The sequence below is a fragment of the Coffea eugenioides genome, chromosome 11, assembly GCF_003713205.1.
Source record: "Coffea eugenioides isolate CCC68of chromosome 11, Ceug_1.0, whole genome shotgun sequence".
In the NCBI taxonomy this organism is placed as follows: domain Eukaryota; kingdom Viridiplantae; phylum Streptophyta; class Magnoliopsida; order Gentianales; family Rubiaceae; genus Coffea; species Coffea eugenioides.
In genome coordinates this window covers 22,074,302-22,096,363 of record NC_040045.1, presented here as the reverse complement: position 1 = coordinate 22,096,363, position 22,062 = coordinate 22,074,302, and the positions used below count along the sequence as shown (strand labels likewise).

Sequence of the window (22,062 nt, the reverse complement as noted above, 5' to 3'; positions counted from 1 at the left end):
AAAATTAGACATTTAGAGCTTTCCAATGGTATAAAAATCCACTTCTAGTTCATTTTGAGTGATCCGTAGCGAATCAACAAATTCGGCTGTTCTGCTTTGCCTATGTGTTCGAATGAAACTGGAAAGCTGCATCTTGTGGCTCAATTTTGTCCCACTTGTGAAAAGATTTTCAAAACAAAGTCTTTTGATAAATTGTAGCATTTTGAACCTAGTTTTCAACACCGTAAACCATTCTTAATTTGGAGTTGTATAGAGCTAGATATGGTTTGATTTTCAAAACACGACAAAGCTGGAAATTGGAAGATTTTCCCTTCCTTGCTGACCGATTGGTCAAATCTGTTTTGGGATGTTATATTTTGAAAATTTTAGTGTCATTTAACCATCAATTTCTTATTAAATGGTTCTGGAACCTTGGTTTCAAAAATGGAGTGAATTGGAGCTGATTTCGTTGGACAAAACTTTTGGAAAAGAAAAAGAAATAGAATGGCAGATTCACTTTGAAAGATTTCACCAACTTTGGTCGTTTCGTTAACTACCTTTCCGTGCAAGTTTTTGCCTAAATTTTTATAGAGAAGTAGTCCATATATTAAGGTTTAAGTGTACCAAATTTGGTGTAATTTCAATACCATTTCGATATCCAAATGATGCCCCAAAGATTGCTCTTCAAATCTGAAAATTCACTGTTCAAGTCGTGAAAATCAACCGACTTTAAATTGTTATATCTTGTTGTTTAAAACTACAAATTTAGCTCTGCTTATTGTGTTTGAAACTTTAATTGGGACTCTTATTGTGTTACAAATTTCAAAGGTTGATTCACTTTCTGTGAATTTTGCCGAATTTCCAAACATCGCCAAAAACCAAGATTGGTTATGTCTTGCCTTCTTGAATCAGCAACTTTGAACTGAAAAATGAATGCTTTCTGTTTGGAATCTTGAAAAGGTGTCTTCTGTGAACTTTTAGTACTTTGGATCTAGTTTCCAACGGTATAAATTTTCCATTTTTGGACATACGAAACTCAAGATCTGATTTTACCAAGTTTATCGCGCAAGCTGAAAATTCATGATTTTTTGGGAAATGAGTTTTTGAGAACTTTTCGTTGTCTTTCAATATCGATCATCCATTTTAAACTCATTTTCATGGAGGATGCAAGTTTCTCTTGTGACTTTAAATGTTCGCTTTTGAATTTCGATTTTCGAGATATTAAAGCTCTTTTAAGACATTGTCTTAGTATTACGCAAGTGTACATTCTTCTTTGTTTGGCAAGGGGTTTGTAAGTATTTGTGAGTGATAGTTAATTGTTATTTTTTCAGGTGCTCAAGAGGATCTTGAAGAGAATCTTGGAGCCAACTACTAAAGATCTTATTTGCACTTATTCACTTATTTTGAATTGATGAGTGTCAAGTGCATGAATAGTTGCCAATTATGTGAATTGCTTCTTATAGATTAAGTGATTTGCAATTGTCGAGTCGAGTGTATACTTTATCGCACTCGTTCTCTTTTAATTGATTATATAATTGAATTGCTCATAGTTGAAATTATAATTGTGGTTGTATTTGCCGATTGGAGTGAATCTCATCGGCTTATAATTGTATTTGTCGATTGGAGTGAATCTCATCGACTCATAATAGAAATCGGGGGACGCCCAAATCTCAATTGGCCGACTTTGCGACTCGAGCCAGCATGGGCTTGGTCGAGAAGATCGGTGAACCATGAGATAATCAAAATCTTGATCTATTAAGAGATCTCGCTTGGCATACTCGTGGAATAGTGTCTTTTATAAAAGAAGTGTGGGCCCGGAGCAGGGAGTGTAACGGTGAACGGGAATGTAGAGTAAGTGGAGTTCTACGGACTTAATACCTACTCGGTTTTGACGGAGTGTCATCCCATGGAGGTATTTGATCGAGCCTTGGCGAAGCAAGTGGAATCTAGCTCCTGAGAGCTCATGTATCCTTATTAAGTGTGTTAATGTTATTTATGAGTTATTTGAACTTCCTTGTTTTATTTCTCGTACAAATGCCATTGTTACTTGAACTATGTGTTTGCATGTTTTCTTGGCCTCACTGAGCGTCAGCTCATCCCATTAGTTTTGTTTTCCTTAACAGGAGTTTGGAATGGAAAGAATTTTGGAGAATCCGGTCTGACTACTTTTGATTAGTATTTTGGGATGTAATTGATTAGTCGACTTCTAGTGGTTGTATTTTGGGGGAATGATGTACTTTTGATAACTATGATGTAAGATTTGAATGTTGACTTAAGGAAACAACTTTTCTTTACTTCGACTATTATTCTTTGGTTGTTTATCCTTAAGATTGAATTGGATTCGTATTGAGTCCCGGCGAGAGTTGGGCAGACGTTTCGCGGATACCCTTGGGTTCGCCCTAGGGAGAAGTAGGGGCGTCACACACTCACTCACATTAACTTCAGAGATAACATTTCTCAATAATCATCCAAACATCCATTCTTAATACTTCTTAGTAAGACAAAAACTTTGTCCACTACAAATTACAAAAGTAAATCATCCAAATGCTCATTCTTAAGTACATCACCAACTAGTGTAAAATATAAATCTATCTATTAAGAGATACAAAATGCAGGTCTTAACATCAATATATAACATTAGACCTCCCAAAACACTTTAACTCTACTTGGTTGTCCTTCAAACTTCAACTCCTGTAAGGAAAACAAAGCTAAAAGGTTGAGCTAAAGTTCAGTGAGGTTTTCCGGACAAATAACATTCAATAAACACTTAAACCAGTAAATTAAACAAGTAATGCACATTTCACTGTATAATCACTTTCAAAAGGATACGAACTCCTCCTGAGAGTCATTTCAATGTCATTGTACATTCATTTCAGTGTCATGAGACACTCATTTCAATATCATTGTGCATTCATTTCAATATCATTGCACACTCCGCCAATTCACCTCCTTATGTCCTCCAAAACAATAAACAATCCCTTACATTCAGTAATTAGTTCAATAATCTCCCAACTTCAGGGTAATACTTGAGTATACCGAAACAGTTACCCAAAGCTTCCGTCCTATCCGACCAAACCCTTTGTTGGCTCGAATAGTCCGTTGAACAGAGGGTTTTGGGGTCCAGTTCAGCCGATGCGGTAAAGTACACATACGGCTTACATTCATGCACACTTACAGTAACATTTGGTCAATAACCTTCAAACTCAACTAAGCCGAGTGTGATAAAGTACACCCTCAACTTAGAAGGCGAGGGACAATTGAGATACATTTTACAATGAATCACTGAGCAATATTTCATAATAAGCACATTTATCACATAATTTCACTTAAGTAAACATAAACGGTTAAACACATAAATTCAGAAACACTCACCAAAACCCCAATAAATTGCTCTCGAGCTTCGGGTTCGATTCCGGGCTCACAGCTACTCCCTGGGACAAGTTTATAACTCTAAAGTGAATATACAATTCATAGATGACCACTTATCATTTATTACCTTATCATTTAAACTATTAAAGTCAAGTTTTGGCTTTAAAATACAAAATATAACATATTTTATATTTATTTTACATTTTATTTCAAAATTTATTAATTTTATCATGTCAAACCAAGAATTATACATTTTTCCCAGGTTTGTATCTTCGTATAATATTTAAATCAGGAATATATCTTTCTCAATTCAATATTCATCAATTATGGCTTATAGACACTCCATTTATTCCCTTTTAACTCAACTAAACTCTAAGTTGTTTGTAAATTAAGTTTTGTTTCGCGATACCAACCCCCCTTAGGTTCTAGGGTCTTTAAAATGTTCTTGAAGACAAGATTAAGTGATTAGCAACCATCTTATATATTTAATTATAATAAATTGCCTTAAAGTTTCCAAAACATTATAGAACTTTACTTTATTACTATATCAGCTGTCAACTCACGTTCTAGCAATATACTTCTTAGTTTTCATCAACATTTCATCTTTTACTTGGTTAAAATATTGATCACTTAGTATTTCTTTCGTCCCTGCTGAAGTTGAATCAAATAACATGTACTATTAACACATAAATTCAACAAGACAACAATAAGTTCTGTTTTAACCAAATGCAACTTCCTAGCAATGTACAGGTCCAGCATTCATTGTTTCCCTCAAATCCTTCCTTTCAATTTCATGCTCCAACTAGATAAACAAATCGTGTTTATTAAGCTATAGGATAGCGTTAGTCAGATCGTAGAAAATTTCTGCACTAAACTCAAAGGAGAAGCTGATCAAGACTCCTTTCCCCTCAGCCATTATGTACTTCAGCATTTTAATTCACAGCTCCCTCCTTAGTTGCTCCAATTTAACTCTACTCACAGTGCCAAATGTAGTTACTGAACCACAGGGCAACCCTAGTTCCACCTGTGGAAGTTCATAGAACACAGAAATTGGAAGAAAAGCTGCTCCAAAAGCTAAGTTCCTTCTCTTTAGTATCATAACAGATTGTAGCAGCTTCCCTTTTGTCTAATTTAGTTGAGCTGCCTGAAGTTTCTGACTTCCAATGCACCTCCCTGTTAAGGTTAAGAACTAACATGTCTTCCATGTATTCATTAGTATGAGTTTCAGAATTAGCAACAACAGGTTACATATCCTGCTTAATTCCCTCGGCCAACCAACCTGCAATCAGCCGAATGCACTTGTCTTGTTATGTTCACCTTAGTTTATACTCATTTTGGTCTTGCTTGATGAAGTTAAGAGGCTTTATGACATATTACAGCTTAACATATGCTCAGTTCTATTCAGTACATAAGCATTATTCACAAAAACTTACCTCTGGCCTTAAGTGTTAGGAATTGCAGACGTAATCAGTTTCTCTTCCCAACTTTTGTTCCCTCGAGTGTTAGCTCCAGCCTCCCTTACTTTCCTTGCGATATTTCTTCTTGTGCCTGGGTTAATTGGTGAAGAAACCAACCAAGCCCCTGCTCTCACTTCCTCAGTTTCGCTCTCTTTTCTCACTCTCTCTGTTTTCTCTCGATGCTAGCTTGGTAAGGAGAGGTGCTACAGATTTTGTCTTGCTCTCTGCCACCGCCCAAGTTCTGTAGTTGGTTTCTCTTTTTCCTCCACTCGGTCACCGCTTGGATTTGGCTAACCATTGGCAGCTACTTTCTCCTCTTATATTCACGTAGCTTTCTGCTTAGAAGACTTAAGGATCAAAAGGAAAACAATTCATTCGGTGGTCAATGTTCCAGTCGGTGCTACCAACTAAGCAGCTCACTCAGGCCACCGCTCAAATTTCTTGAAGATTGTTTTACTTCTATTCGGTTCCAAATTCTCCAATTGTTTTTTTTTCCTCCCTCGGCTCCTATTGTAAAAATTGCTGATAGTTTATTTTGTTTGACTGCATGGTTACTTACTTAGGTTCCAAGATTGGTTTGGTCTTTTAATTTTAGTTCATTTGTTTGCCATGAGTCCGAAATTTTATTGTCTCACACATTGACTCAAAATTTCGTTTGTTCTAATTTGTATATACCTTGAAAAATTTTGCTTATATCGATCTAGTAGATTTTCACACATTTGACTTTAAGAAAAATTAATTAGTCATGTAACTTATTCAACTATATAATATATTCAAATGGCTCAAATTACAATATGCATATCATATGTTTATTTGATTCATATAATTTTTTTTTACACCATTCTAGGATATTTCTAAATTCTCAATTTTTATATAAATTCAATTAGGCATTTAATTTAACCATTTATTCGTTATATATAATATTTCTAATATCAAAGTAATTAAAATAAAAGAAATTCATAGCATACATATAATTTTTCTCGAGTTCTCACATAATGGATCATAGGAAAATTAACGAAAATATATAAAGTTGATTGATTGAGAGCAATTTTGGCGTTTAAGTAAAACACCCTTGCCAAAGTAAATAGTTTTAGGTTGGAGGTTCACTACCTCCCGCCTTTAGAGGGGGAAAGTGTAAATAACTGTTCCATTAAATTGTAAAGAAGACTCAAGAGCATGCAGTATTTCTAAAGAAGCCATGGCCCCTAAAATATTCAGGAAATCTTATGCCTAAAATTTATCCGCAGCAGCTACCAATATACTGTTATTTTTTTTTAAAGGATTATATTGTGTGCATTAAGGTCACATGTTAAAAAGTGTGACGAGTCATTTTGATAGTTAATTATCAAAAGAAATCTATCAATTTTGAAAACTTTTTTTTTTTTGGATTTAGACTTTTATAACCTTGGATGAGAAGGTTGGATTTAGTCTTGGATGAGATGGTTAATTTTGCAAGTAGCATGTGTTTGTGCTAAATTATGAGAAGCAAAGTTGGCACTACAAAAAATGGCAAAAGAGGTAACGCAATACGAGGGCTCGTTCTTAATTAATTAGATGTACTGATATATGAATGTTGATACCCCCATAATGTGGCTTAATAGTACTCATGTCAAAAGAAAAAGAAAAAAAATATAAACAATAAACTTTTCACTTAGGTACGTTTGATAAAATTAAAGTTTAAAATCTGAAATCTGAATTTATTAAGTTATTAAATTGTTAAATACTAAAATCTTAATATTTGAGGGTATTCTGTATTAAGTGATAAGTAAACAGTTTATTACTTATTATTTTGATTAAGTTTTGCCTAAATAATTTAAAGCCACTTTATTAATTAAAATATTCTATATTTTATTATCAAGCACGTCTGAACATATTAAAGTTTGAACTTATTAAATTTAAGTACTAAATGAGTTATTAAACAGGGCTTTAGTCACCTAATATTACTTACATAAGTTGTTCATAGTCATCTCAGCACCTACAAGGAACCTCCGGCACCATCCCTATCACAATCTAGATGCAGAGGAATAATGGAATGAATATTTGTTGGTTTACCCAAATTCTACCAGCCCTGGAGCAGACGTCTGTAGCAGTCTAAACTACCATTTACGTCAGCCAACTGTTTGTTTAATTTATATCACATCAAAACGTGTTAACCATAGACAAAATATAAGAGATCCAGTACACCATTATCTTATTGATTACCGTAGATAAAGATTAATTAAATATATATCTTGTTTTAATATGATATTATTAAACTTGTAAATACCAAATTACGAATAATATGTAGCTAAGCAACAAATAAGCAAGCACCAGCAAACGTGTGGAAGACTGTAGAAATTGGTGGTCTACTGTTAGGTTAACTGTCACCAACTACTTTCAAGCCTCTTGCAAACCCGTATTGGAAGGAAAATTCACATATTTCAATTTACTGTGTGAAGAAGTAAAGCCAAGTCCAAGGCTTGTATCCAATAGGGATAAAACCACACAAAAACCCTCTTCCAAGAAAGTGCCATATTCCTTTAGTCAGTCATGCAAAAAGTTGCCTAAACTTACACTTCAGCTCACCAAATCAATCTGCTGTGGTAACTCATGCACGGCAAGAAATGCAAGGGATAAGAAGGCCAAAAATCACACAATATAACTCATGACTTGCCAACCAACTTATCACAGTTTTTTGCACAACTGCATTTTTTGTCATCCCAAAATCATGAATTTCAATCTAAACAGCATGAATTCCACCTATTCTTCTTCCTTTGTTGCTGGCAATTTTGCCAGAAAATTTCTTTCAGGAGGACTGTTTTTCTTCATGCCTGCAGAGGTTCAAATGCTCGAGCTTTTACTTGCTGTTTTTGTTTTCATAGTTATACATTCTCTGAGGCAAAAGAAGAGGCAAGGGTTGCCAAACTGGCCCTTCGTGGGAATGTTACCTTCTTTGATCCTTGGTCTTCAAGGAGACATGTACGAGTGGATTTCAGGTGTTTTATGCCGGCAAAACGGCACTTTCATATTCACAGGTCCTTGGGGTACAAACCTTAACTGTGTTGTAACATCTGATCCTCGTAATCTTGAGTATCTGCTCAAGACTAAGTTCTCAAATTTTCCTAAAGGGGAATACTTTCGGAACACTGTCAGAGATCTCCTTGGAGATGGCATATTCAGCGCAGATGATGAAATCTGGCAACGACAAAGGAAGACTGCAAGCCTGGAGTTCCATTCCACCAAGTTCCGAAGCATGACCACTGAATCATTGCTGGAGCTGGTTCATTCTAGGCTCTTACCGGTCTTGGAGGAGTCGGTTAAAAAATCTGTGCCTGTTGATTTACAGGATATTCTACTTAGACTAACATTTGATAATGTCTGCATGATAGCTTTCGGGGTTGATCCTGGCTGTTTACGCCCTGGATTGCCCGAGATACCATTTGCTCGGGCATTCGAGGATGCAACCGAAGCAACCTTGTTTCGATTCGTCACTCCAACACTAACTTGGAGGGCTATGAGATCTCTGAACATTGGGACAGAGAAGAAACTGACTGATTCAATCAGGGAGGTTGACAAGTTCGCAGAAGAAGTGATTCAGACTAGGAAGAAAGAACTTTCTTTACCAACAGAAAGTGAAAAACAAAGATCAGACCTCTTAACTGTGTTTATGAGATTGAAAGATGAACAAGAACGCCCATTTTCGGACAAATTCTTGCGTGATATCTGTGTGAATTTCATTCTAGCTGGAAGAGACACATCTTCAGTGGCACTGAGCTGGTTCTTTTGGCTGCTCAACCGGAATCCGGAAGTGGAACAAAAAATTCTGGCCGAAATTTGTCAAATTGTGAATGAGAGGAAAGATGCTAAAGACAAAGAGGATCTTGATAACTTGATCTTCAAGCCAGAGGAGGTGAAGAAGATGGAATATCTACAAGCTGCTCTTTCAGAGGCTCTGAGATTACATCCTTCAGTGCCAGTGGATCACAAGGAGGTAACTACAATGTTTTCATTTTCTTTATTTAAATTTGCTTTTTGTTTTGCTTAAAGGGAAAAGAATTGGGTTTTCTTTCTTTTTTTCCTTTTTGAAATATATATAAATGGTTACCCTATTTTTCTTTCCGGTTTTTTCAATATACAATCAGATTTGCAACCCAAGCTTTTTCTTCAAAATCTGAACTGCCAAGCTCGATTTATGAACCGGGAAAATGGACTAATATAATCACTTAATTGAACCTTTTGCTTCTTGTTACTTAACTCGCGCTTACAGAACCTAGCGTGAGATGAATTGACCAATTTTTCCCAGTAAATGGATTGTTGAAAAAGCTTCAAAGAATTTGTTGCCAAATACATTTTGGCATTACTTGGTTTCCAATTGACAGCGTTTCAACATGAAAACAACCGCAGTTTGACCAAAAAGAAAGATTTTCTATCTAAAATAGCAGAAACTATGCTTGCAAAGAGTTCGTCGACCTCGTCTCTATCTTTTTTCGGCTACTTTCCTGCTGTTATTAGTGAGATTGCTGGTTGTTGACCTGTTTGCCACCTTGCCCAATTCTTTTCTCCAAATTGCAGATTCAGCAATTGAATTGGAACATATAAAAGTCAGAGTACAACATTCAAAACCAATGAATAAGACAGTAATTTTTTTCTCTGTCATTGTTGCTAAAGTAAGACACAAAGCATGATTTACTAGAGTAACAATAGCATGATATACATTGACTACAAGAGTTTAAAACATATTCTCCATCACCTGAAGGCTTAAAGTTTGGAAAATCGCTTTAGCGTCTATAAATAAGGGTAGATGTGCCCAAGAATTAGTTGATGAAAGAAAAGAATAAACAATTAGATTAGTTGTATTAAAATACAATTAATGGCTAGGAATGTTTTGTAACTTCAATCTAGCTTGATGTCCAAATTCTGGTGTGTTCTCAAGTATTCCTTTACCTCTTAAACACCAAGCAATGAACATGGCTGGTACAATATGCATCAAAATGGTCATAATATCTCGAACCCTTTCTATAGAAAATGAATAGAAAACGCCAAAAATTGAGTTTCAAAGACTCCATTTTACCCTGAGTCTTGATTGTCGTCATTTATTGATGTGTTTTGTATGTCTTTAGGTTCTTGAAGATGACGTTTTCCCAGATGGAACAGTGTTAAAGAAGGGAACAAAAGTGGTATATGCAATTTATACTATGGGACGAATGGAGGGAGTATGGGGAAAAGATTGCAGAGATTATAAACCAGAAAGATGGGTGAGAGATGGAAGGTTCATGAGTGAATCTGCCTACAAATTTACAGCTTTTAATGGAGGGCCTCGGCTATGTTTAGGCAAAGATTTCGCATATTACCAGATGAAGTTTGCAGCAGCATCCATTTTGTACCGCTATACCATGAAGGTTGAAAAAGATCATCCAGTTATACCAAAGATGGCATTGACCATGTACATGAAGCATGGACTTAAAGTAAGGCTTTCAAGGAGGAATCAGACTGAATTGCAGAAGCATTTGAAGACCAATTAGTATCCATTACAATAACAGGAGAAATTGAGTGTTACTTGTGTTTTTATTTTTTACTCTTTTTTTCTTTTTGGATTTGTTTGTGGAAGACTAAAAGATAAATATCATGTGGTATTAAAAAGATTTTGTGAAAGAAATGAAGGATTAGAAGGATTGGCAGATAGGTAAGAAGGTACAACTGATAGGAAAAGGGAGTGAAATATGAATAATGGTTATACATGTTGATTGATGACTTCATAATTTGATTATCATTTATTTGTTCTTTCTAGCATTATTCTTATTAATAATCTACTGCTAAGAATGCTTGGTCTAACAGAGTTTGGTCTCACCACTACTGCTAAATATCAACCATCCATCTTCTTTTTTCACTTTAATTTGGGGGTGACACATATCACCATAAAGTCCATAAATTGTTCATGTCTCCTTTTATGCCTGCCAGACCAGCTAACAACCTACCATGAACAAGACTTAACCCTGTTTCAAGTTTTACTATCAAGAGAATAATTAGCCAAATAAGCATAATATCATCAAAAGTTTCTGTTATTTATGCCAGTATCTAAGAGAAGCCATAGACCAATGGGAACAGTGGATCCACCAAAAGAAACAAAGAGATACAAGTCCAGTCCAGCACTTGATTAACCTCATAGATTATTTAGAAATTATGCCTTATCAGCGATTCAACAGCAACAAGACTAGACCTCCCTTTTATTCCAATAGCAGTAAAAACTTTACAGTCTTTTCACCAGAAGTTTTCCTTCCTACACTGACTTTAGTTGAACAAATTTCAGTGATCCAACAACATCCAACAGTCTCTTGGCCACCCTACTGGTCCAGTGAGCATTTCGAAAATTTTTTGCTTTCTGCAGAGACAGATAGAGGTATCATATTTGTACCCCTGATACCTATGCTATACTTTATGACAGTTGAAAAAAATAATTAGCAAAACAATTAGCATTCCAAGCAATATTTGGCTACAAAAGCATTAAGACATCTAAGAGCAGTGAAGCATTTAAAGAGGCAGCGTACAACCAACATTACAACAGGAATACGTATTCAACTCCGGAAGATTTAGTCTTAGGGTGCATTTGATAAAACTGAAGTCTGAAAACTGAAATCTGAAGTCTGAATCCATTAAGTTATTGAATTGTTAAGTATTAAATCTAATACATTCGAGTGTATATCACATTCAATGATAAGTAAATAGCTTATCACTTATTTTTGGAAGCAAGTTTTGCCTAGGAAATTCAATGCTACTTAATTAATTTAGATGTTCAATTTTTAGTTATCAAACGCGTCTGAACATGTTAAGATCTGAATCTATTAAGTGCTGAATTGGGCTATCAAACATGGCCTTAGTTTTGTTCCTTTAGTATGTAAAGAGACAGGATTCATAGAATTTATGGTTGGATACATATTCAAGTGCTGCATTTCAAACTGTAAAGTTCCCCCCAAAAAAAAAATTGCAGACAAGGAGAAATTTCACAGGGAAAACTTTAAACCAGACCTTATTCATGCTCTTCCATCCCACTCTTCATAGAACTCTTCCAAAAATTGTTCCATGAATTTATGCCTCCTTTGAGCCCTTCTCTGCCCAGCCTGACATTTGCACAGCAATTCTTTAGTTTTCAACTTTGTAAATACCTCAATATTTGATCCATGAAATTAGAAAAATAAAGAGAAATGCATAGTTACAAGCATGATAAAAAGCATAACATGCTCAAATTTAGATAATTATAAGAGTCAATTAAGAAAATAAGAGATGCAATGTTTGAAATGTTCGCAAGAAATTTACCGTGTCTTTATAAGAAATATAAAGGTAATTTTCCTTGTCTTTATTAAGAAACATAAAGGTAAATGTAATGTTTCAACCTTTGTTTTCATTAAGTCCTTTAATTTTAGAAGCTTCTCATGAAAATGATTCACGGTTGTCTGCTCTTCTTTCTTCATGTATTGCTCCCTTGACAAATCTGATCGAGGTAGAATGCTAGGGTCATGCAGGACTCTGTGCCTGCTGCCTCCAAATGTAAAACAACGAGCAATACCTAACAAAGAGAATTAGAGTTTCTCATGTGGATGCATTAAAGTGGATATTATATCTCTGTCACTATTAGCTAGAAGGATCAACAAGAGAATGATTTATCAATAATGATTTGCAGGAGTTATATTCCCGTGAAGAATTAATTTAGAAATTCAATAGGTTGATGATACTTTTTCCTCTTACCATATCTTTTATCATATCATCATCGAGTTAAAATGAATATATGTACACCTGGCTCCAATCAGCAGTAAACATGCCAACAGAAGCTCGGACCAAACCAGAAAAGGAAAAGAAGCCAAGCTAAGAATAATAATAATAATAAGGGAGATACATCACAATATCGATGCCAAACACACACATATTAAACCAAACAAAGACACAATAAACTATACAAATCTCAGATATAGCCCATTAATTGATGCCTCTTGTACAATTTAAATAAGTACCAATAGCGCCAATAGCATCAAGTCGATCAGCATCTTGCACAACTCCAAATTCTAGTGCATCATTTCCAACTTGAAGCCCTTGAAGCTCCTCTTTAAAACCTGTAAATGCAAAGGAATTAAACGAAAAAATTCATACATGGTACACATCAACCAGACCAGTTGACTTTAGTACAAGGTGCCTCGGATATCAGGTCTTACTAACAAAGTATGTGATGCCCAGCCATTCTTATTAATTGAAAAGATGCAAAAAGGAAATTGCAGCCATTCAGGGGAAAAAATCCCAATACTACAGTATCTCCTCCCACAAAGATGCATATCTATGTTTATCTGATATAGTGTGTGTCTTCTTGGCAAAAAGAAGTCCAGATATTGTTAGTTGCTTAAACAAGAAGGCATGGGGTATTATAGAAGAAATAATATCATCGCATTCTCTCTAAAGACATCATTTAAAGGAAAAACTACAACAGATAATATCATTGCTTTACTAAGTCCTCCAAGAGCAGAAATACTCAAAGCTGTCTTAGTCACTAAGTTCAGCAGTAACATGATAAAAGTAAGCACTCATTTTGCAAGTGTGAAAAAAGTACTACTAGAAGTGCATTTGAGGCCATCTTCTTTCAAGTTCTCTTTCTTGAAAATTAGGAGAAAGGAGGAGAAAGTCGATCTCTCTAGAGGACTTCTATCTTACAATACAAACAGTAATATTTTTTAACAACCTTCATTGGTGCAAGTATGTGAACCAGTCAAATACATTTAGTCAGCCCAGTAACTTTTCTCTTCATGGTTGGACTGACGGGAGGAAGTAACAGCCAGAAATTTGCTGTGTTCACGTAATCACATTTTGATCAGTTTCCAATTGCAATTTGAGCATATAAGATTCTAATCACAAGACAAGCCATATGTACAGGAAGTATAACATATAGGAAGTTGCTATGCATGGTACTCTTAATGCAGATAATGCATTAAGCATTGAAATTCCAAAGCATTGTTGTTTGGATCTGGAAGTAAAAGAATGCAGTACTGGGTTACTGATATCCAGTCAGCTTTCAAATTCTTCTGTTATTTAAAACCTGGCAAAAATGTCTAATGCTAGAGTAACAACATTTGTATGTGGACGGATACTTAGGAAAAACTGTGATGGAAACTATATTATTTCTTCTGTCTGTGCAGCAGTTGACTCTTGATTGAAGGAAATTAGAAAAAAGAAAACATGTCTATAACCGGAGTAACAACATTTGTATGTGGACAGATACTTAAAAAAAATCTGCAATGGAAACTATACTATTTCTTCTGTCCATGCAAAGATCAAGTCTTGATTAAAGGAAATTAAAATAAAGAACACTCCAATTCAAATTGGTCTATAGAAAGCACAAACTTTGGGTAAGGGTCGAGGAAACAAGTTACAAATAATTATGCCTCGTTATAAAAAAAGAGAGGCCAGTGGATGAAAATAATACTTGTTCGAATAGTAGTGATTTAGGACATTTCACCTAGAAAGAGACAGCGAACTCAGATTAATAAATGTCGTAATAGTTGGATTTCAGTACCCCATTATGTAAATTAAAGACACAAAGATAAGTGAACAAAACTTTGTAAACAGACAACAAAAATTAAAACAAACAAAAAGACAGCTCTACCCATTCTGTTTATGATACTTAATATCTTCATCTTCTTGCTGTCATCCACACCCTCACCCTCCAGAAATTCTTCAACAATCTTCTCCTCTGATGGATCTCTAGATGCCAAAAAAAATATCTAAAGGTTATGCCAGTGGTACAAAGCAAAGATAGGAAACATTGAAATAACAAATCCAACAGAGTCAAAGCGGTCCATACAAAAAAGCTAAATGGACATTTCAGAAAATTTTAGAACCTGAGAAAACAAAATGCAAGCAGAAAGAAATGCAAATGGAAATAACAAGATAGAGATACCAACCTCTTGTATTTGTAGTCCCCTGAAATTAACACATGCAACTTCATCAGCAAGATTGCAATACATGTATAAACAAACACCATGTGCTACAATTAGAAAGAACTTGAAATACTAACAGGTCAATATATAATGAGAATCACCAGTATATTAGTTGGGACGAAATCGAAGAAATTAAAAAAGACATCTAAGCAATAGGAATGGAGTCATTTGAAAAATGAGAAGACAAAAGGAGGTAGTGATACTTCTTTAAACAAGTCAATATTATCAGACAATGCCTTTTCACACCTTGGTCATATCTCATATCATAAAGTATTTTTAGTGGTGTCACTCATCAAGGTAAACCATAATCAACTAGAACTTTGGAAGTGATATTAAACAGAAAGTTATTCCTTGAACAATAAGGCAGCACTTTCAGAAAGTTGAAAGAGGAAAATGTGAATACCAATGTCATGGAGAAGTGCAGCCAGCTCCACCTAACAAGAAAGAAAAATAAACAATCAGCTTGATGTTTATTTGGCAAAAAACAGAAGGAAGTTAGTAAACATATCAGAGAAATGTAGCTGATGGGCAAAAGATCAAGCATTAGGTGTTCATTCCCATAAATCCAAAGTCCCTTCAAAAACAAACCACATGATAATAACATACATAGTGTGTGGCAATTTGTCCCACTTTTAGGTGCTTCTAATTACATATCTGCACCAATGGCATCCATAGGCTTTGCAACTTTATGTTATGAAGCAGATACTTCTAGAATTAGATAAATCAGAAATCAAGAGCTATTAAAGTAAAAAAGTTGCCAAATGCAATATAATTAACCTTCATTTTGAGTTGGTAATCCTTTCCATGAAGCCCCCATACATGACATCATGTTTGGAGAAAAAGCTCCAAAACCAAAATCACAATTTCTTATCATAAGGTATCAAGGTCTGTCCTATACATCTTTTAGATCTCTGTGTTAATAACAGTAATAAGTTCATGATCTTTTATAAAGAGAACGAGATAATAGAAAAAACTTGCGTGTAACAGTAAAGGAGTATTGAAACTCATGACAAGGAGAAAAATTATACAAGTGACACTGCAATATATGAAGAGCTGTAATAGTTCAAATTCAAGCTGCCTATTCATATATTTATTTTCTTTTTTATAAGTTCGCTAACATGCATGACAGGGATCCGTTCTTAGTCAACAGCACCATACTAAAAATATTGCTGACTTGTATATACTTACAAAATGAAAAACTGTCGCTGAAAAATCTGTAATTTCATTGCTTGTCAAGAGAGAAATTTCATAATGAGCATTTCCAAACTCCTACTATTTTTCAACTCTTAGGCTCTTGGATTTAAGTCTATATCTAAATAAAATGAGATTAACCTTATGTAAAAGAAAACTGTCATCATGTATGACTTTCATTAAAACACTGCATTGATAGCAGCCTATTGTAGAAGGAAACTCATGAAGCCAAATGACAATTAGGTAGAAGAAACCTCATGCTGCCCATTTGTTGGTGGCTCAAAAATAGTTCTCAAGACATTCTAAGTACAGGGAAATAGTCAAAAAAAGCTGATGAGGTAACTGAAGATGCCTATATAAATAAATAATTTACATATTGGACCAACACAACATTTGCTTAATACCAATACACACCCAGCTTATAGCACTAAGATGACAACAATATTCAGGCAAAAAGCTGCACTTGTTTATAAGATCTATAACCTTCAGCACGTATGGTCCAGTTGCTAGAAAATCGCCTTCCAGGTGGCTGTCTAACACTGAATGGATAGTGGTAAAAGAACAAAGGTGATCCATTCTTCCTTGCCCACACCAATTTTAATATTAATAAAATAAAAGCAAATAAAGAATCAAAAAAGCTCAGAGAAATCCATGCATTTCATACTTTATCACCAACAATCTAATGAACTTGGTTAAAGACAATTCATTTTAAGAATGAAAGGCAAGACTGAATCAGTTAGCATAGAATTAAATCCCATTCATATTCCTATCCCTGATCACTGATTTTATAATCCAACATATTTCGTTAATGAGAACTGAAGAAATCCAGAAAAATGTCCATCTGTGCACATGGCCCAGCTGAGAGAGAGAGAGAGAGTGAGAGAGAGAGAGAGAAAGAGTTACAGCAAGCAAACAAAGACACATAACTACTCCTTCAGGACACTGACTAACCAAAACACATTCGACACCACTATCCCAAGCCACTCCATAGAAACATAATTAACTTATTCCTTGTACCAGTTTTGTAAAATGCTGTTACATTACGTAGGAAAAATATAATTGATGTGCTAATTGTAGTTTCTATATTCATGACAATAAATTGATAGCATTACCCTGAACCTCAACAAAGTTAGTAAAGGCTTTGGTGAGTAAAACTTTTGTCGTAAAGGAAGCAAATCCAATCACAGGTTCACCATCAAATAAGAAAACGAAAATAAAGCATATGCCCTCCCACAAATATGTGAATCACTTTCATCATGTGTAGAATGACATTTCTTGAGGACCAAATCTTGTCTCAATAGTCTGTGCTTTAATGTGCAATCAGTGACTTTATTTTTAGAGAAGCTTCTCAAAGATTATGCCAACTTTGGTAAAGGGCAGAAATCAGACCTAATTCCCATGCACCAATTCTCAAAAATTAATCAGGGCCCCCCAAAGGAAAATGGGGATTTTGCAATAAATGGTATACCTTCAGCAACTTAATCAAACAGAAACTCTACTTTCCAGGTAAAGGGCTGAAATCAGAGCTGATTTCCATACACTGATCTTCTCAATAATTAATCAGGGCCCCTAGAAGAGAAACGGGATTTTACTATAAAAAGTGTACATTCAGCAACATCTATGCTATACATAAAGGGGGAGGGAGTTTTTGGTGTAAACAAATTTTTGTCACTTTATGGTTTTCCTAAACTACCCTTACTAACTACCTAATATAATCAACTACCAATTATGGTTATGAATTATTTCTAAATAACTACCTATTTACTAATCATTTTTAATATCTTTTTATTAGCAGAACACACATTGGGTGTGCATAACCACTAGCAATCATATAAATATAATCAAGCTTCACTCAAAAGCAGCATCAAATAGCATAAAATGTTACCCAAACTATACACAAGCAAGAACTGAAACAGAATTTGACAAGAGGAAACAAGTGTATTACAATCTGCATTGAGTCAGAGGACTGATGAAGCCCTTCTTCATGCGCTAGAGAGAGAGCCAAATCTCTAACTCTGAAACCGTGGGCTGCATCATGGGAAGCGTCATTTCCTTTCATCATGGTTTCAACTAACTTCTCAGCCCTTTTGATTGTTTCATTTTTCTTCTCCATCTTCCTCGTCTCCAATTTTCTGAGAGTCCGGAGTTTTGTTGTGTCTTGTTTGTTCCCTTTCCCTAGTACACAAAATGGGGTACAATAAATTGACCAATTTATTGCTTGCATTTTTTCAGTAGTCTACTAGCAATGAGGCCTTGCATTTTGTGCAAGGTGTGTCCAGAGTCTAGTGATTAGAAGGTTAATTGATAGTTATGCATGTGAAAAAGTACCGCAATTGGACAATTATTGCGATTAGATTAGTACATATGATGTCCAACACTGACTAAACTACTTTCCCATGTAAAATAGTGGAAAAAACACAGAGATGGTGATACTGCTTAGTATTAAACTTTACTTTCATTAAGTAAAAATTAAGGAATGGTGCATCATCTTACACAAAAACTTGCTTTTTGTAACTGTAGATGTATCTTCAGCCAACCAAAACACTGCACCAATCTCATAGATCAGGAACATTGAAACAATTGTATTTAAACTACATACAATCAATACTAGTCAAGTATAATAAGTGCACTACACCATGCCAAATTAATTACGTAATTAGAAGGGAGAAATTTCCTTGTAAGCCAATGAATACCCGGACAATAGGATGTAATAGTCGTAGTAAACATACATTCAATCTCCCAAAATTCACTTCTGCACAAGGGAATAAAATATCCAGATAGAGGCATTAGACTGGACACGACAACTCGATCAGCAAGAAATCTCATAAAAGAAGTAGCGTACAAAAAAATTCGTTGACAAATGTACTGAAATTTACAACATAAAACTTCTCATATACAAAAGATCAGCATTAGAATCTAGTTTTATATAACCTCCACAAATTTAGTTAAAGCTGAGATATGAGAATCCTTGAATAAATAATCCTTTCGAAAACGAAAAGCCCAGGTAAAAATAATGTAAGCATGGTTCAAAGACTCAGTAGAGTCTTCAGCTTTCCGTTCCGCGACCTGTCCGCCGTATCCCGGAGACGGCAGGCCCGCTGAAAACTCGTTCAGACTCGGCTTTAACCATGATCTTCAGAGACTCTTAGGGTATAAACAAATTTTAAAAAAAAATAAAGAAAAAACTTACCCGTACCCAATTTATGAGAAATTGCACAGATAGACAGCCATAACAAATCAATCTTTTACCCCAAAATTCTCTCTTTTAAGACTCTTCACTAAACAGCAAATGGATGGCAGAGATCTAAGAGAAGGAGAAGGAAAAATAAAAGGGCGAAGAAGACGAGGAGGCTTTCATATCATATGCACGGGTGGTGGTGGCAGTGAAAGTTGGAGAGCAGAGGAGAGGAAGGAAAGGAGGAGGAAGAGGCAGGCTGGGAGGACTGAGGCGATATGGCGAAGTCAATCTTGTTTGAAGCCGTACGAAGTCAAAAAACGATACAAAGGAATAATTTCAGTAGCCTCCCCTGAAGTTTGTCAAATTACACAAACCTCCCCTGAGGTTAAGGTTTGATAACAAAATTAGTCCAGTTAAAAAAGTATTTTAAGCAGAGAGATGAAACTTTTATTTCATATATACCCCTTATACATGTATATAAGTTGTATTAGTAAAAGAAAAAAATAATTAAAAGTTAAAAACATATTTTACCAGTCAAAAAGTTTACATTTAATAAATTAAATAACACAAATAAGCAATAAAACTACACTAATGATCACAAGATTCAACAAAGCATACTAGTCATCTCTTTTAACATGATGTTTGTTATAATTCTTGAGATTTTGAATAGAAAAAATTTTCAAATTTTGCATTTCTTTTCCCTCCATTCTTCTTTACTAATATCTAATGATTAAGTAATTACAACACTAATTAAGTATTAGTAACTAATTAATGACAATAATTGTTAAAAATTTCTTTAATAATGAGCGATGGCTTATATTTACAAAATAACATCAATTGATATACCTAATAGAGACAAAAGGGGAAAAAAGGCAAAATTCGAAAGTTTTTTCTGTTACAAGAACAATAGCAAACATCATGTCGAAAGATATGAATATTCTATTTTATTGAATCTTGTGATCATTTGTAGTTTTGTTACTTATTTGTTTTGTCTCATTTATTAAATGTGAACTTTTTAAATGGTAAAATGTATGTATTAATTATTTCTAACTTTTAATTATTTTTATTCTTTTACTAATACAACTTATATACATGCATTAAGGGTATTTATGAAATAAAAGTTTCATCTCTCTCCTTAAAGTACTTTTTAATAGGGTCCCCCGCCCCACCCCCGCCCCGTTGCATTTTAATTCCCCCCGCCCCCGGCTTCCCCCGCCCGGCCCTGTGACGCCCCCACTTCTCCCAAGGGCGAACCCAAGGGTATTGGCGGGACGCCTGCCCAACTCTCGCCAGGATTCGGTACAAATCCAGTTCCAGTTCAAGTTTAAGGTAGAATCACCAATAATAATATACGGAGAGAAGAAAAAAAGTCACTTCCATACAAAGTTTTCAATCTTATACCACAAGATTCAAAATACATTCACTTTCTCAAAATACACAACTTCCAAATTGTCTAGTCAAATACATTCAAATCCCTAATCAAAAGTTCATCCAAATGACTTCTTCGAGTGTCACTCCATATCGGTTCCTGTTAAGGAAAACAAATCTACGGGGTGAGCGGATACTCGTGAGGCCAAAAAAACATGCAAAACACATAGTTCAAGTAGTAAAGGCAATTAAGCGAGAATTAAAGCGGTAACATTCAAGCAATTCACAAATTTCAAGTAAACACATTCGTTAAGGATACAGGAGCTCTCAGGAGCTAAGTTCCATTAGCTTTGCCAAACCTCGATCAATTACCTCCCCGCAATGACACTCCGTCAACCGGGTCGGCATTTAAGTCCGTAGAACTCCACTTACACGTCAACTCCGTCCACCATACACCGCACTGGGCCCGAACATCAATAAAAGGCACTACTACGCGAGTAAGCCAAGGCAGATCTCTCAATAGATCAAGCTTACAGTTATCTCATGGTTCACCAAGCTCCTCGACCAAGCCCTTGCTGGCTCGAGTCGCAAGGTCAGCCAATTGAGATTTGGGCGTCCCCACAGTTCAGTTATAAGTCGAGGAGATTCACTCCAACGACATATGCAACCATAGCATATTTAATCATTTCAACACTTCACTTAATACACTTGACAATTCCCTTCAAGCAATTCACTTCAAGTAATTCAATTATACTTCACTTAAACGAGAACGAATGTGATAAAGTACACACTCGACTCGGCATATTCAAAATACTCAATCAATAATAACAATTAGGCACGTAGCAATTTTTCACACACTTGACACTCACTAAGTCAAAGTAGGGGGTAAGTGCTCAATAACTTTTAGGCGTCCGCTTCAAGATCCTCTTGAAGGTTCCCTTGAGCGCCTGAGCAAATAATAATTTACGATCACACACTATCACTTATAAACCCCTTATTAACAAGGAAGATTGTACACTTGTACAATACTAAGAAAATATCATGAAAGAGAGTCTTAATTATTCGTAAATCGATACTCGAAAGTGGGGTTTAGTAACACAAGGAAAAACTGATTTCCTTCATGAAATCAAGTTTAAAACGGTCAATCAATATCAAAGGATAGGGAAGAGTCTCCAAAACTCATTTCCCACACAAGTTGGAAAAATTCAGTTTTAAGTGTCAACTTTGAAAAATCATATCTTGCACTCAATAGGTCCAAAATTGGAAAAATTTATACCGTTGGAATCTTGGTTCAATGTACTAAAAGTTCCTAAAAGACACCTTTCTATGATTCTAAATGGAAGACATTCAAATTTCAGCCCAAAGTGGCTGCTATAAGCACACAAGACAGTTTTGGTCTTGTTTTTTGGCAAACTTTGGAAATTTGGCAAAATTCACAGGAAGTGAACTAGCCTCTGAAATTTATACTAAAATAAGAGTTCTAGACAAAGTTTCAAACACAATAAACGGAACTAAATTCGGAGTTTTGAGTGCCAAAATATATCAGCTCAAATTTGGCTCAAAAATA

At 35.1% G+C, this 22,062-nt stretch overlaps 2 protein-coding genes and 1 long non-coding RNA gene across 8 annotated transcripts; 1 reads left to right on the top strand and 2 right to left on the bottom strand.

Annotated features, from left to right (window-relative positions):
* Positions 1-2,585: 2,585 nt before the first annotated feature.
* On the bottom strand, positions 2,586-5,020 carry LOC113751433. Its single transcript, XR_003464821.1, has 3 exons — positions 4,782-5,020; positions 3,352-3,410; positions 2,586-2,670 (listed from the first exon to the last, which is right to left on the bottom strand). It is a non-coding gene; the product is annotated as an uncharacterized LOC113751433 (long non-coding RNA).
* A 2,416-nt stretch (positions 5,021-7,436) lies between these two features.
* On the top strand, positions 7,437-10,571 carry LOC113754039 (cytochrome P450 86B1-like). The gene is made up of 2 exons (XM_027298355.1): positions 7,437-8,775; positions 9,905-10,571. The coding sequence occupies exons 1-2, from the start codon at positions 7,450-7,452 to the stop codon at positions 10,304-10,306; spliced, it is 1,728 nt and encodes a 575-aa protein (XP_027154156.1). The 5' UTR covers positions 7,437-7,449; the 3' UTR covers positions 10,307-10,571.
* A 256-nt stretch (positions 10,572-10,827) lies between these two features.
* Positions 10,828-19,381, bottom strand: LOC113754003 (uncharacterized protein YpgQ). Of its 6 annotated transcripts, none has more exons than XM_027298307.1 (11): positions 19,140-19,381; positions 18,643-18,701; positions 18,443-18,493; positions 17,895-18,124; positions 15,162-15,192; positions 14,723-14,741; positions 14,425-14,522; positions 12,788-12,886; positions 12,173-12,345; positions 11,808-11,899; positions 10,828-11,163 (listed from the first exon to the last, which is right to left on the bottom strand). In XM_027298307.1, exons 2-10 carry the CDS (start codon positions 18,674-18,676, stop codon positions 11,813-11,815), a joined length of 822 nt encoding a protein of 273 aa, XP_027154108.1. In that variant the 5' UTR covers positions 18,677-18,701; positions 19,140-19,381; the 3' UTR covers positions 10,828-11,163; positions 11,808-11,812. The 6 variants fall into 6 exon arrangements, with proteins under 6 accessions (XP_027154108.1, XP_027154109.1, XP_027154110.1 ...); XM_027298308.1 differs by having other exon boundaries at positions 19,146-19,381; XM_027298309.1 differs by lacking the exon at positions 18,643-18,701.
* Between the last annotated feature and the right edge of the window lie 2,681 nt (positions 19,382-22,062).